General features: G+C 42.9%; 1 protein-coding gene across 1 annotated transcript in view; it reads left to right on the top strand.

Moving 5' to 3' along the window:
* The window catches only part of LOC129695825 (coiled-coil domain-containing protein 112-like), a 25131-nt gene extending 12409 nt beyond the window's left edge, over positions 1-12722 (top strand). Inside the window, exons 4-7 of the mRNA XM_055633175.1 lie at positions 4048-4464; positions 7796-7891; positions 12390-12508; positions 12607-12722. Coding sequence (XP_055489150.1) covers positions 4048-4464; positions 7796-7891; positions 12390-12508; positions 12607-12637 — 663 coding nt within the window. The 3' untranslated portion in view covers positions 12638-12722. The remainder of the gene's footprint in view (positions 1-4047; positions 4465-7795; positions 7892-12389; positions 12509-12606) is intronic.
* Positions 12723-14729: the final 2007 nt, after the last annotated feature.

Consider the following 14729-nt stretch of genomic DNA (forward strand, 5'->3'; position numbering starts at 1 on the left):
ATGGTACCCTGAGGGACAGTGAATGAACGTATCCTTTCGATACCATGTTTCTGTTAATATCATTATATCAGTGTCTTCTATAGACTTTAGGAACTCAGGGTTCCCAGTCTTCATCCCGAAGGTTGAAGAGTAGAGACCCTGGATATTCCAGCAGCCTATATGGAATGAACTCATTTATTTTGTATTTATATTCTCTTCTTTTTTAGTTTAAATAAAACCTATTTTGTGGGACAGGTGCGAAAACACTAGTTTTTTCTATAATTGGGGAATGTTAGGTACAGTTTTGTATGCCATGGTAAGGCAGACTCATACTGCCACCTAGTAATAATAACTATATTAATAATCAATATCAACAGTATTAATATTAATATCAACAATATCCACAGTACTAATTCAGTGCAATCATATCAACAATATCAACAGTACTAATTCAGTGCAATCATATGCTGTTTTTATCAGTCACTCGGAAGGGACTGTTTATATATTTGTATCCTTTGTTACCCTAGGAGGTGGGAACATAGGGTGTGCAGCAGCTGCCTGATCTCTCCCATCTCCGAGGTGATCCGCGGCTGTGGCTGGAGTGATGAGCTGGGGGCAATGGTGGCCCTGACTGGGCTGTTCTGTCTCCTCACAGTTTGGCGGGTGGTCCTGACATGGTGGGGGGGGGAGGGAGTCCAGATTGGCCTCTTGGGTTCCCATTGATCGAGGGGGTGGGAAGGTTACGTCCCAGGGTAGTATATTTGAGGTTCTTTGCGAAGACCCTCACCCCCTGCCTGTTTAGATGTACTCTATCATGGAGGTCTCATATATCGATGGTCGGGTGGTGGGCCAATTTGACATTAGGGAGGGTGGCACATCCTCTGCTGATCTCCATGTTGGTATCGTGGATCACATGGGGTGGGGTATCCGTCCTGGGGGGCAGGGTAGAGATCACAATCCTCGATTCAGGGAATTCTTTGCTGGCCTTTTCTGCCATCCTCGTTATTGCCCCAGCAGTACGATGGCATAAGGTGTGCAAGTCATTCGTGCCTGTGTGGATCACGAGGTGTTGAGGGCTCCCGATGGTGTCTTTGCTCAGGACCCTCATTGCCTGGTCTGTGGTGCTGCACCTTTTGACTAATACCTGGCGACCTGGGAACAGCCTCTGGGGGTCCAGAAACTTCCCGTTGGAATCAGTCAGTAGGACCACCTTGGGGTTTTGCTCTTCAGACTGGGGGGCAGGAAGTTGGGTGAGGGTTGCCTGTTGACTGTGTACCTGGGGCAAGCTGTGTAACAGAAGGGGTGCCCACTAATTGTGCATTGGTGGGCTGAGTGCAGCTCAGAGAGGTCGGAGCAGGCATGGGAAAGCGAGCAGCAGCTGGGCTATGTGTGTTTTCATGTGTCTTTTTTTTGGACTTCTGGGTGAATGTCCCTGACATTGTGGAGCTGCTTGACAAATTATTTTTCCTGTTTATTCATGTCCTCCTATATTTTGGATATTTGGGCACGGAGTGCACCGTTTTCTTGTTTCAGCTCCTCCAGGGTTCTCTTCATCTCAGAGGTGGTGTTATCATTTTTCATCCTCAGCTGCTTGAAGTCCTCTTTCAGCTGGTAGAGTTGCCTGGCCTGCGCTTGTTTAAGTTCCATGAACTCGAGTTCTAGATGAGCCAGGTTCTCTCTCAGCTGACGGTCTGAATTGTGAGGTGTAGGAGGGGTAGAGATGGCCATGGCAGCAATTGTCTCTAGTGGACTGTCATCTTCATAGTTATCCTGGTGGTTATTGGTTCTTTTTTCATTTACCTTCTCTTTTAGGAGGGGGAAGACCTCTTCAAAAGAGTCCAAGTTTCCCTGTATCATGATCTTGCCTTTTTGATAGTAGGAAATTGTAAGGAGAGGATCATCTTTATCCAGGCTTTGGTCTTTGCATACTTTTAGTCTGCCCCCACGTACAATCCCCTCCCCATGGACATGTGGGTAGTTTTCGATTAGAGTGTCTCTCCATGGATTGATGTAGTTGGTGAAGAATATTAGGTTACACTTCTTCCTATGCCCTTGATGTTGGGCGTAATCAGCATAAAGGACCTCTGGGTTTTCCTGGATGGTTTTCTCCTTATGTCTGTCTTTCGCATTTATGCTCTTGCATTTAGGCAGGCATACTATCTCCCAGCTCTTTGTTCTGCATGCTATGCTGCTCTGATATGTCTGCAGCATTTTATCTGTTTATTTGTTTATTTATTTATTTCTTTGTTTATTTACTTTTTTTTCTCTCTTTTTTCCAAGTTTCCCTGTTGCACTCTGTCCCACTTTAGGTATAGGTTTTCAGGGGTTCATCTTAGAAACAGCTATTTTTGGTAAGTTTAAGTTTAAGTTGGATAAGTTTATGTTTAGGTAGTTTTTTGGCCACACAGACCTTCTTGGGTTCGGGCCTTGCGTTGGGTCGACCAGCCTCGGGCCAGATTTCACGGGCTGTTACTCACGGCCTTGTGGAGCTGCAGCAAAGTCAGGGTCCCTCTCACACAGCACAGCACACACCCGACTCCTCTCTCTCTCTCTCTCTCTCTCACAGCGACGGCTGGGCTGGGCAGCGCTGGCTTCACATCCGTTCCTCACTGGGAACGGGGACCCACCCGCAGTGTCGGGAGTTCGCCGACTCCGGGTCTCGGTGCCTCTGGTCTCGGTCTCCAGTGTCTCTCTCTCTCTCCCCCTCGCTTCCTCTCCCTCGGGTCCCGACCCGATCTCCCGTTCATGTGAGGTCGGCGATGGGGGCCGCTATAACATAAGTTACGGAGGGATATTTCCCTCTCCCCACACGGGCTCCGAGTCCCAAATCCTCACCTTCAGTAGACGACGGCGACGATTGATTATTAATAATTGTCCCCGGGACTCACGCAAGCCTCTCCGCGGGCGCTGCCATCTTGGATTTCTCTATCTCTCTCTCTCTCCCCTCTCTCTCTCCCCCCCTCCCCCCTCTCCCCCCCCCCCCTCTCTCCCCCCCCTCCTCCCCCCCCCCTCCCTCCCCCTCGCCTCCCCTCTTCCCCCCCTCTCTCCCCCTCTCCCTCCTCTCCTCCCCCTCTCTCCTCTCCTCCCTCCCCCTCTCCCTCCCCCTCTCCCCTATATATCTATCTGCCCCCCTCTATCCTATCTCTCTCACTCTCTCACTCCCCTTCCTCCTCCATTGTCTATTGTGTTTCTCCCCTCTCTCTCTCTCCCTCTCTCCCTCTCTCTCCCCCCTCCCTCCCCCTCCCTCCCCCCCCCTCTCCCTCCCTCTCCCTCTCTCTCCCTCCCTCCCCCCCCCTCCCTCTTCCCTCCCCCCCCCCTCTCTCTCCCCCCCCCCCCCTCTCCCCTCTCTCCCTCCCTCCCCCTCTCCCTCTCCCCCCCCCCCCCCCCCCCCCCCCCCCCCCCTCCCCCCCCCCCCCTCCCCCCCCCTCCCCCCCCCCCCTCCCCCCCCCTCCCCCCCCCCCCCCCCCCCTTCCCTCCCCCCCCCCCCCCCTCTCCCCCCCCCCTCCCCCCCCTCTCCGCCCCGACACCCCCCCCTCTCCCTCAGGTGGGTGCGCTACCTTTGCCCCCTCTCCCGGCCCGACACTGTCACACAGGTGGGGTGCGCTTTGCAGAAGCCCACGATCGGCTGGTCCTCCCGCTGCTTTTCACTGTCCTCAGATCGGGCCCCTGTGAGCTGCCGCCCCTCCCCTCCCCTCTCCTCTCTCTCTCCCCCTCTCTCTCTCTCTCCCTCCTCTCCCTCTCCCTCTCTCCCCTCTCTCTCTCTCCCTCCCCCCCTCTCTCTCTCCCTCCCCCCCCCCCTACTCTCTCTCTCTCTCCCCCCCCCACTCTCTAATTTAATGAAAAGCATTTGCTTGTCAATATATATGTATATAAACTAGTTTCAGCTGAAGGGAAAATCTGAAGACTATTATAGTTTTATGAAAATCTTACCTTTAGGTTTGAGTGGGACTTAAATGATTTATGACTTTTGCACTAAAACCATCTTCAAGGTGGGAAACGGTAATTCAAGGAAGTAGGTTTATCAGTGTTCACTCACCCATTTATATTTTTGTTGAAATTACCTGACAGGCTATTCAGAAATGGAGAATAGAGAAGCAACAAGAAAAAACAAAGTTGATGAGGATGCAAGCACAGAATGAAGCTCAACTAGATACAGACAAACGGGCAAAAGAAGTAGCTAAACAACTTAAGTTTGAGAAAGAGAGAAAAGAAAAAGATTTCCGGCTCCAGATGTGGAAGAAAGCGAAGGAAAAGGAGTTTGCTCAAGATAGAGAAAAACAAATGAAAGAAGATGCGGAGAAATTGAAAAAGCAAAGAAAGGAAAACCAAAGGCGGTATAAAGCGAAGAAAATACTCGAAGTTTATGTTCAACAAAAGGAGGAGGATAAGGAGTTTCAGAAACTGGAATCCCAAATGAAAGAGCAAGCTGAAAGAGAAGAAAATCTATGGCTTGTGAAAAGAGGAATGTCCAAGTTTCAAGAGAGAGTAAGTCTTTTAGCTTGCTCATAAAATTCCTAAATTAGAAAATATAGGTAAAGCTCAAATAATCTGCCATCCCAGGGTTTGCCATTTGCTGACGGAGTGATGTTTCTCATGGATTGTCACTTTGTCGTGGTGAAGAAGCTTATGTGGACCTGAGATCCTGAGAGTGGTGAATCTCTGGAATTCTCTGCCACAGAATGTAGTTGAGGCCAGTTCATTGGCTATATTTAAGAGGGAGTTAGATGTGCCCCTTGTGCCTAAACAGAAGGCAGGTACACCATACTGAGTTGGATGATCAGTCATGATCATATTGAATGGCTCGAAGGGCCGAATGGCCTACTCCTGCACCTATTTTCTATTTTTCTATGAATGATGTTGTCTGGAGCTACACTCCTGGTAGGGCCACCCATGGTGATATGGTCGAGGGGGAGGCCTCTGACAAAGAGTCATCCAACCAAGACCTCAATGGTGGAACAGGCGGAGGACGATGGCTGATTTTAACTTCAACCTCACACTCACTTTAAAATTGCTTGATTCATTGGAATATTTATTGTACCATTGTGCAACTTATTTTAAAGTAAAGTATTAAAATAATTAACAACTTCCAATAGTGTTAAAAATCTGACAGTCCAGCATACCAAAGTCATGGGGTTGTCAATAGACAATAGGTGGAGTAGGCCATTTGGCCCTTCGAGCCAGCACCGCCATTCAATGTGATCATGGCTGATCATCCACAATTAGTTCCCCGTTCCTGCCTTCTCCCCACATCCCTTGACTCCGCTATCTTTAAGATCTCTATCTTACTCTCTCTTGAAAGCATCCAGAGAACTGGCCTCCACCGCCCTCTGAGGCTGAGAATTCCACGGACTCACAACTCTCTGTGTGAAAAGGTATTTCCTCATCTCCGTTATAAATGGCTTACCACTTATTCTTAAACTGTGGCCCCTGGTTCTGAACATGTTTCCTGCCTCTAGCATGTCCAAACCCTTAATAATCTTATATGTTTCAATAAGATCCCCTCTCACCCTTCTAAATTCCAGGGTATGCAAGCCCAGTCGCTCCATTCTATCAACATATGACAGTCCAGCCATCCCGGGAATTAACCTTGTGAAACTACACTGCACTCCCTCAGTAGCAAGAATGTCCTTCCTCAAATTTGGAGACCAAAACTTCACACAATACTCCAGGTGTGGTCTCATTAGGGCACTGTACAACTGCAGAAGGTCCTCTTTGCTCCTATACTCAACTCCTCTTGTTATGAAGGCCATTTGCTTTCTTCACTGCCTGCTGTACCTGCATGCTTACTTTCAGTGACTGATGAACAAGGATCCCCAGATCCCGTTGTACTTCCCCTTTTCCCAACTTGACACCATTTGGATAATAATCTGCCTTCCTGTTTTTGCCACCAAAGTGGATAACCTCACATTTGTCCACATTAACTGCATCTGCCATGCATCTGCTAATTCAGCCAACCTGTCCGAGTCACCCTACATTCTCATAGCATCCTCCTCACAGTTCACACTGCCACCCATTTGTGTCATCTGCAAATTTGCTAATGTTTCTTTTAATACCTTCATCTATATATATTGTAAATAGTTGCGGTTCCAGCACTGAGACTTGCAATACCCCACTAGTCACTGCCTGCCATTCTGAAATGGACCCGTTAATCCCTACTCTGTTTCCTGTCTGCCAACCAATTTTCTATCCATGTCAGCACCCTACCCCAATACCATGTGCTCTAATTTTGCCCACTAATCTCATATGAAGGACCTTATCAAATGCTTTCTGAAAGTCCAGGTAAACTACATCCACTGGCTCTCTCTTGTCCATTTTCCTAGTTACATCTTCAAAAATTTCTAGAAGATTAGTCAAGCATGATTTCCCCTTTGTAAATCCATGCTAACTCGGACCGATCCTTCTACTGCTATCCAAATGTGCCGCTATTTCATCTTTTATAATTGACTCCAGCATCTTCCCCACCACCGATGTCAGGCTAACTGGTCTATAATTAACTGTTTTCTCTCTCCTGCCTTTCTTAAAAAGTGGGATAACATTAGCTACCCTCCAATCCACCGGAACTGATCCTGAGTCTATAGAACATTGGAAAATGATCACCAATGCGTCCACGATTTCTGGAGCCACTTCCTTAAGTACCCTGGGATGCAGACCATCAGGCCTTGGGGATTTATCAGCCTTCAGTTCCATCAGTCTACCCAGCACCATTTCCTGCCTACTGTGAATTTCCTTCAGTTCCTCCGTCACCCCAGATCCTCTGGCCAGTAGTACATCAGGGAAATTGTTTGTGTCCTCCTTAGTGAAGAAGGATCCAAAGTACGTGTTCAACTCGTCTGCCATTTCTTTGTTTCCCCAAATAAATTCGCCCTTTTCAGTCTTCAAGCGTCCAATTTTGGTCTTAACTAATTTTTTTCCTCTTCACATATCTAAAGATACTTTTACTATCCTCCTTTATATTCTTGGTTAGCTTACCTCCGTACCTCATCTTTTCTACCCGTAGTGCCCTTTTAGTTATCTTCTGTTGCTCTTTAGATTCAGATTCAATCTTTATTGTCATTGTGCAGTGCACAGTACAGAGACGATGAAATGCAGTCAATTTAAAAGTTACCCAATCCTCTGCTCATCTTTGCTATGTTATACTTGTTCTCTTTTATTTTTATACTGTACCTGACTTCCCTTGTCAGCCACGGTAGCCCCTTGCTCCCCTTGGAATCTTTCTTCCTCTTTGGAATGAACTGATCCTGCACCATCTGTATTATTCTTAGAAATACCTGCCATTGTTGTTCCACTGTCATCCCTGCTAGGGTATTTTTCCAGTCAACTTTGGCCAGTTGCTCCCTTGCGGCTCCATGGTCCTCTTTGTTCAACTGTAATACTGACACCTCCAATTTACCCTTCTCCCTCTCAAATTGTAGATTAAAATATAATTTGTCGGATGGTCTTCAATGCAGTGGAAGTTGCAATTGGTATCATTTAAAAATAAATATTTAGAAATGGAGGGTTATGTAGGTGGGACTTTTTTGTATCTTGTAGGGCCGAGATGGCCTGTTTCCAAAGTCTCAGTTTTTGTTACATATTTTAAATATATAATTAAGGTATAATTCAAAATATTATTAGCATTTTAAACCCTTTGGAATACTTTGTGTTTCAATGAAAAAGCGATATTCATTATTATCTGTCATTATTGGTTAAATCAAGCAATTAGAACATAGAAAAGTATAAAACAGGAACTGGCTCTTCAGCCCTCAATGTCTAAGCTGAACATAATGCCAAGATATACTAATCTCATGATTGTTCAATGTATTTTTATATCACGCAGGATTTTCTCAAATTGGAGTTCAAATTATCAGAAAAGCAAACAAAGAAAGAGTTGGAGGATGAGCGAGAGAAGAGATTTGCCAAGCTTAAAGAGAAGGTTTTGTTTCTGGTTTTTAACAGAATATTAGCCACTGCCTCAATGGGATTCGCAATGATTAACTACATTTGTTGAGCACATTTTCTGAATGGAATAATACAATGGCAGATTACTGAGAATTGTCAAAATATGAACTCAGCATCCCTTTCCTGGTTTTCTTCTGACTCGGGATTTTTTTGATCCTTTTGTGCTTTTGATAAAGACTTTCTACTGATAGCTATGAGCTGACTTTATAAGAATGTAGAATTTCAACTCATTTAGACCTTTTTGTTTATTTATGTGAACTAGTCAGATACAGATGCCACCAACCAAATAAACTACTCAGAGGCTGGCGGCATACTCTATCCTGTTAGTCTATAATCCAAACTCCGCTAACGATAGGAAGGTACAAGAATATAAAATATGGCAGTAGGTCACATGTATTCTTTCACCTGTTCCAACACTCCATCTCATGACGGATTTGCTTCTTGCTTGTTCCCAATTATGCACATGTGTGAAATGTATCCTGAGTTCTTAAAAGGAATGTCGTGCTGGTAACATGGCTGCTGCACAGCTCTCGCAACCTGGGATTAGTCCTGATCTCTGATGCTGTCTGTGTGATATTTTCTATGGGATTTCCCCAGGTGCTTGGGTTTCCTCCTACATTCCAAATATGTTAGATTCATTGGCTACTGTAAATTATTCCTAGTTTAGCTGCGGTGGGAGGGAGAGGGGGGGGGGATATGATTTATCAATGTGGAGTTGATGGGCATGTGAGAAGGAATAACTTGAAGGGATGTAATTTGGGGATGAGATTGCTCTTAGAGCCAGAAATCACTTAATGGGTTAAATAGCCACTTTCTAATGGTGTAAAGAAATACAAAATATGAAGCAAGGGAAAAAATTGTAATGGCTCTTGCCGTACTTTTTCAGTCCCTTCTAGCTTCTGGAGTGGTGCTGAGAATTGATGTACCCATAAAGATTTTATAAAAAGGGAGGTAAATATGGACTAAGTAATTCCAAGCCAGTAGGTATAATACTAGAGGTTTAGTTATTTATTGGAATTTGATTAAAATAAATCTATTTATTAAAAACGCAGCTTAACCAAGAGCATTCAGCTTGGATTTGTAAGGCGAGGTCATGTTTGACTAATTTTTGATTGAATACTTTAAGGAGGTGACAAGAAGGGTTGATGTTTTGTTACCAACCATGCAGATGTTGGCAATACTTTTGACAATGTACATATGGTAGGCTGATCAAAAAAAGCCAAAGTCCATTGGATACAAGGTAAACTGGCGAATTGGGTAAAAAAATTGACATTTATAATGGTCTGGTTAATTTGACAGAGTAGTGGCAAATAAAATTTAATCCTGAGAGTCATTAACAAACATATTTGAGGAAGTACAACAAAGACGGGAAAATGTACCAATAATCAGAGGACCACAGGCAGAGTAGGGAATTAAAAATCAAAAAGATTGGAAGCATTCATAGCTGTGACAGCCAGTAGATTGGAAGACGAGTCCCACAAGAATCATTGCTGGTGCTCCTGTTGTTCACAATATCAGTAAATAATTTGGGTAAAATTACAATTTGTGAATTTGAGGAGAAGACCAGAATGGGAAGAATAAGGATATAATTGAATTTCATCACTGACACATGAAACGTGTTATATTGTTGCTCAAGAAAAAAATAGCGAGCTTAAAGTATGAATCTGAATTTGTATATTGAGAATAAAACCACACCATAATTACGCTATTTCCCCATTGAAGGAAACTGAACACTGGGGTGAGAATTGAAAGTTTTTGCTAAAATTGTATTCAATCTTGTACACACTAGTTTGTAGTTCATAAACAAAATGATTGAGGTTACCAATCATGAATACAGAAAAATGATTTCAGATCAGGAAAGGATGTACATTCTGGAAGCCTTGACTCTCATAGTAAAGGCCACTTGTGGTTTTAAAAAGTTCAATAGAAATACCAAGCAAGCAGCGGGAATGTGAAGCTTGCTTTCAAAGAGATCTATCGAGGAGTGCATTTAAAGAGTGCTGGGTAGGCATCAGGGAATTGTTCTGAAACAGTTCGACGAGGGGTTGTGCGCAAGTCAAACATAAAAGATTGACTGAACTGATGCTAGTCTATTTCTATCCTGTATATTGAACATAATAACGATAATTTCTCCAGGTTTCATCACTTCTCATTCATAAGTTGGAAAGCACAGTTGATGTGGGTGGCTTTTGTCTGTTTTAAAAAAAAATTGGAGTACCGTCTATTACTAGCGTGTTAGACTGTATGATGGGAATATGATAAACTGCAGCTGAAAATTTAGCAGGTGGATTAGATTAAATTAAACCCTCTTAGAGCTGGGCCAGACTTTTGAGGTCCAATCTTTCCAAACTGTTTTCATTTTCCATGATGATGGGAGTGAAAAAGAAAAGTTTAAAACATCTTTTTCAGAGGAATTCTGCTTAGACTAGGTTAGGTAAAGCAAACAGTAAAATTGACAGATAATGGCTCCAAATTTCAGCAAACCAATTTGCTGCAAACTTAAGTATCCAATTGAAGAATTAAAAAGTGGGAAAAAAACATTTACATTGTCACAATTAAATCATAAAATGTAGATTACCTGCAAATTGCATACTTCTCATATAAATTCCATTCTCTTGAATCAAATGGTGTTACTAAACCTCGGATTAAACCCCATAGTTTCAGCACCATTGGAATGATGGTTGTCAGCAGAAATGGAGACTGTGGCATTTATGCATACTTCAATAGTCAATAGTCAATTTAATGGAGACTGTCCAAACGAAATGCCGTTTCGCATACTTGCATACTTGCAAGGGAACCTAAACTTCCACATGGAAATAAATGCTGAAAGTTGCCTGCAGAACCATGTAGCTATGTAGCAGAAATATTAGGCGAATGAAGTAAAGAATGGAGAGAAGAAAAGTGTAATACAAAAATAACATCATATTTCAGATAAAGGTTCTAGTATTTCTGTACCATAATCACTATCTGAATTTAAAAGTACCTGCAGGTACATGAAATGTAAAAAACAAGGAATGGAAATGCTCAATAGAAATAAATTTCAAATTGATAACATTTTATTGCAGATATTTGTTTTGGCATTGGAATGACTAGATCAATAAGAGTGAAATTGTCCTGCATCAGATTTATTTTATACGGTTGTATTTAGACAAACACAAGTTATAACAACTTTGCAAGAAATAGATAATGTACAAAGAATAATTTGAAAATGTTATTTAATATTCCAATTTTGCACTATATTGGCTCTGATGAATAGTGACCAAAAGGCAGGTTCTTCAAATGATTACAAAAATGACATTAAATACTTAAATCTGAAATTGCTGCTAATACTTGGCAGGCACCATCCAGGGACAGAGAATCAAGTAAAATCATAAACTTTCATCAGAACATTGTTTGTTCCAAGAAAAGAGCATCAACTTGAAATTATAATGTTCTTTCTTTCAGACACATCCTGGCCACTGAGATTTTGCTTATAAAACTCAATCTTAATTTGAAAGCTTAAGTAGACATGATATGTTAATGATTAGCTTTTACATCCGGATCTCATGATTTTATGCTTATGTGAGCTAAAATTTGCAGAATTGTTTCCAGTCGGTTGATCGATGCTGGGTTAAATTGAATGTCGACACAAAATGCTGGAGTAATTCAGCGGGACAGGCAGTATCTCTGGAGAGAAGGAATGGGTGATGTTTTGGGTCGAGACCCTTCGGGATCAGCTTGTCTAAATACAACCTTATAAAATAAATCTGATCCCGAAGGGTCTCGATCGGAAGAAGGGTCTCAACCCGAAACGTCTTATAGAAACTTACAAATTCTTAAGGGGTTGGACAGGCTAGATGCAGGAAGATTGTTCCCGATGTTAGGGAAGTCCAGGACAAGGGGTCACAGCTTAAGGATAAGGGGGAAATCCTTTAAAACCGAGATGAGAAGAACTTTTTTTCACACAGAGAGTGGTGAATCTCTGGAACTCTCTGCACAGAGGGTAGTTGAGGCCAGTTCATTGGCTATATTTAAGAGGGAGTTAGATGTGGCCCTTGTGGCTAAGGGGATCAGGGGGTATGGAGAGAAGGCAGGTACGGGATACTGAGTTGGATGATCAGCCATGATCATATTGAATGGCGGTGCAGGCTCGAAGGGCCGAATGGCCTACTCCTGCACCTAATTTCTATGTTTCTATGTTTCTATGTCACCCATTCCTTCTCTCCAAAAATGCTGCCTGTCCCGCTGAGTTACACCAGAATTTCTGATAGAAATCTTTGTTTGACGCATGCATAGGAGAGCCAATGTTTAAGTATGATTGGACTGAGTTTTACCTAGACATAGAAAAATTACTTTAAATGTCCGAAATAAAACTGCAGTTGATTTATCATCTTTAGAAGATGGGATGTAAAATGGATATCTAATTTTAGACAGAGTGTTACCTTTGGAGAAATGTTTAACACAAACATTTGTACTGCTATATATTTGCTTAGGTTGAAGCTCAAATACAACATGACCCATCAAGACTATTCAAACCTACCAAAGGTTGGGAAGAACACACAAAAAATACAGGGAAATCTGATGGTGGGCCTATGTTGCATCTTCCTCACCGGTAAGTGATTTAGCATGGCAAAAAATTGGATATTGAAATAGTGTTTTTTTTGTGCTTTGGTTGGTTTTCTCATGATCATAATTTCTTTTGTTTTTCAGGGCTATTCCTAGTTGGCGGAAAGGGATATAAAGATATTGTTTTACAAGTATTTACATTAAATAGTGATTGTATGTTATCTTCATTGTTAAATAAATTGCAAAACAGTTGAAGAAAATGGGAGTTCATGATTTGATGGAAAAGAGGCAAGGAACATTAAAAAAAATCTGTATTTGTGTACCAGAAATGGAACAACGATTGAATTGCACTTGAATGCGCAAAATAATCAAAGCAAAATGGAATTTAGAATCATTGATAACAAAACAAATAATACAATAGCAATAAAAAAGACATAACATATGTTTGAACTGGATTGGTAACTTAAAATTGATTGTTATAATAACTTTAGAATTAACCCATATCACTATGCAATTATCAGATTGCTGATCTTATCCATTAATGGTCCTTTTGCCAAGAAAGGCTAAATTTCTCCATGTTCTAAAGATATGGAGAGTTCTTCTTGCATGCTTGTCATTTATTTATCAGTACCTAAAACCTATCACCTGGTATTTCTCTTTATGGGACTTTGCTGGGCGGCCATGCTCTAATTGCAGTGATCCAATGCTGACAGTTATTTTGAGAGTCATAGAGTGATACAGTATGGAAACAGGCCCTTCGGCCCAACTTGCCCACACCAGCCAACTTATCCCAGCTCTGCTAGTCCCACCTGCCCGCATTTGGTCCATATCCCTCCAAACCACCTACATGTCTAACTGTTTCTTAAATGTTGGGGTAGTCCCTGCCTCAACTACCTCCATAGCAGCTTGTTCCATACACCTACCACCCTTTTGTGTGAAAAGGTTACTCTTCAGATTCCTATTAAATTTTTTTCTCTTCACTTTAAACCTCTGGTCCTCAATTCACCTACTCTGGGCAAGAGACTCGGTGCATCTATTCCTCTCATGATCCTATACACCTCTATAAAATCACCCATCCCCCTGCCCTCCAAGGAATGGAGTCCTAAATTACTCAACCTCTCCCTATAGCTCAGACACTCTAGTCCTGGCAACATTATCGTAAATTGTCTCTGTAACCTTTCCAGCTTGACAACATCTTTCCTATAACACAGTGTCCGGTACTGAACACAATACTCTAAACGCGTCCTCACCAATGTCTTATACATCTGCAACATGACCTCCCAACTTTTATACTCAATACTCAGACTGATGAAGGCCAATGTGCCAAAAGCGTTTTTGACCACCTGATCTACCTGAAACTCCACCTTCAAGGAACCATGCACCTACACTCCAAGACCCCTCTGGTCTACAACACAACCAGAGCCTTACCATTCACTGTGTAGGTCAGGGTCGGCAACCTACGGCCCATGGGCTGGATCTGGCCCGCAACCCAAAATCATCCGGCCTGCAGGCGTATTTTTTTTTCAATTCGTTTTCGTGACCTGGGAACTGGGGCCAGTCCCGGGGCAGGCGAGTCGACCTGGGAACTGCAGCCAGTTGCGGGGCATGCAGGTGACCTGGGAACTACAGCCAGTCCCGGAGACGCGAGGGATCTGGGAACTGCAGCCAGTCCCGGGGCACGCGGGCGACCTGGGCGCTGCAGCCAGTCCCGGGGCACGCGGGCGACCTGGGAACTGCAGAAAACTAAATGAAAAACACGTGAAAACTAATGCGAAAAACAACACCAAGTGTTACTAGTTAGTATGTATTATTACTAATTTATGTATTATTAGCATGTATTATTACTATTTACTAATTTAGTTAGTATGTATTATTTTTACCGCTATTTATTAATTATGGCGATAGATGTGGCGCGTGATCCGCTCACAGACATGGGTCCTGGCCCCTATGCAGAACAAGGTTGCCGACCCCTGGTTTAGATCCTTTCCATGTTAGACTTTCCAAAATGCAACACCTCACATTTCTCTGCATTAAACCCCATCAACCATTCCTCAGCCCACCTGGCCAATTGATCAACATCCTGCTGCAATTTTTCACAACCATCGTCACTGTGCAAAACCACCCACTTTTGTATCATCTGCAAACTTGCTAATCTTAACGTGTATGTTCTAATCCAAAACGTTGATTTAGATATGAATTTCTTAGCAGCATGTAATTATGTTCAAATACTAGTTCATAATTAAGCATTTGAGTGGGGTTTTAATAGC

Source organism: Leucoraja erinacea, chromosome 3, assembly GCF_028641065.1.
Source record: "Leucoraja erinacea ecotype New England chromosome 3, Leri_hhj_1, whole genome shotgun sequence".
Classification (NCBI taxonomy): Eukaryota; Metazoa; Chordata; class Chondrichthyes; order Rajiformes; family Rajidae; genus Leucoraja; species Leucoraja erinaceus.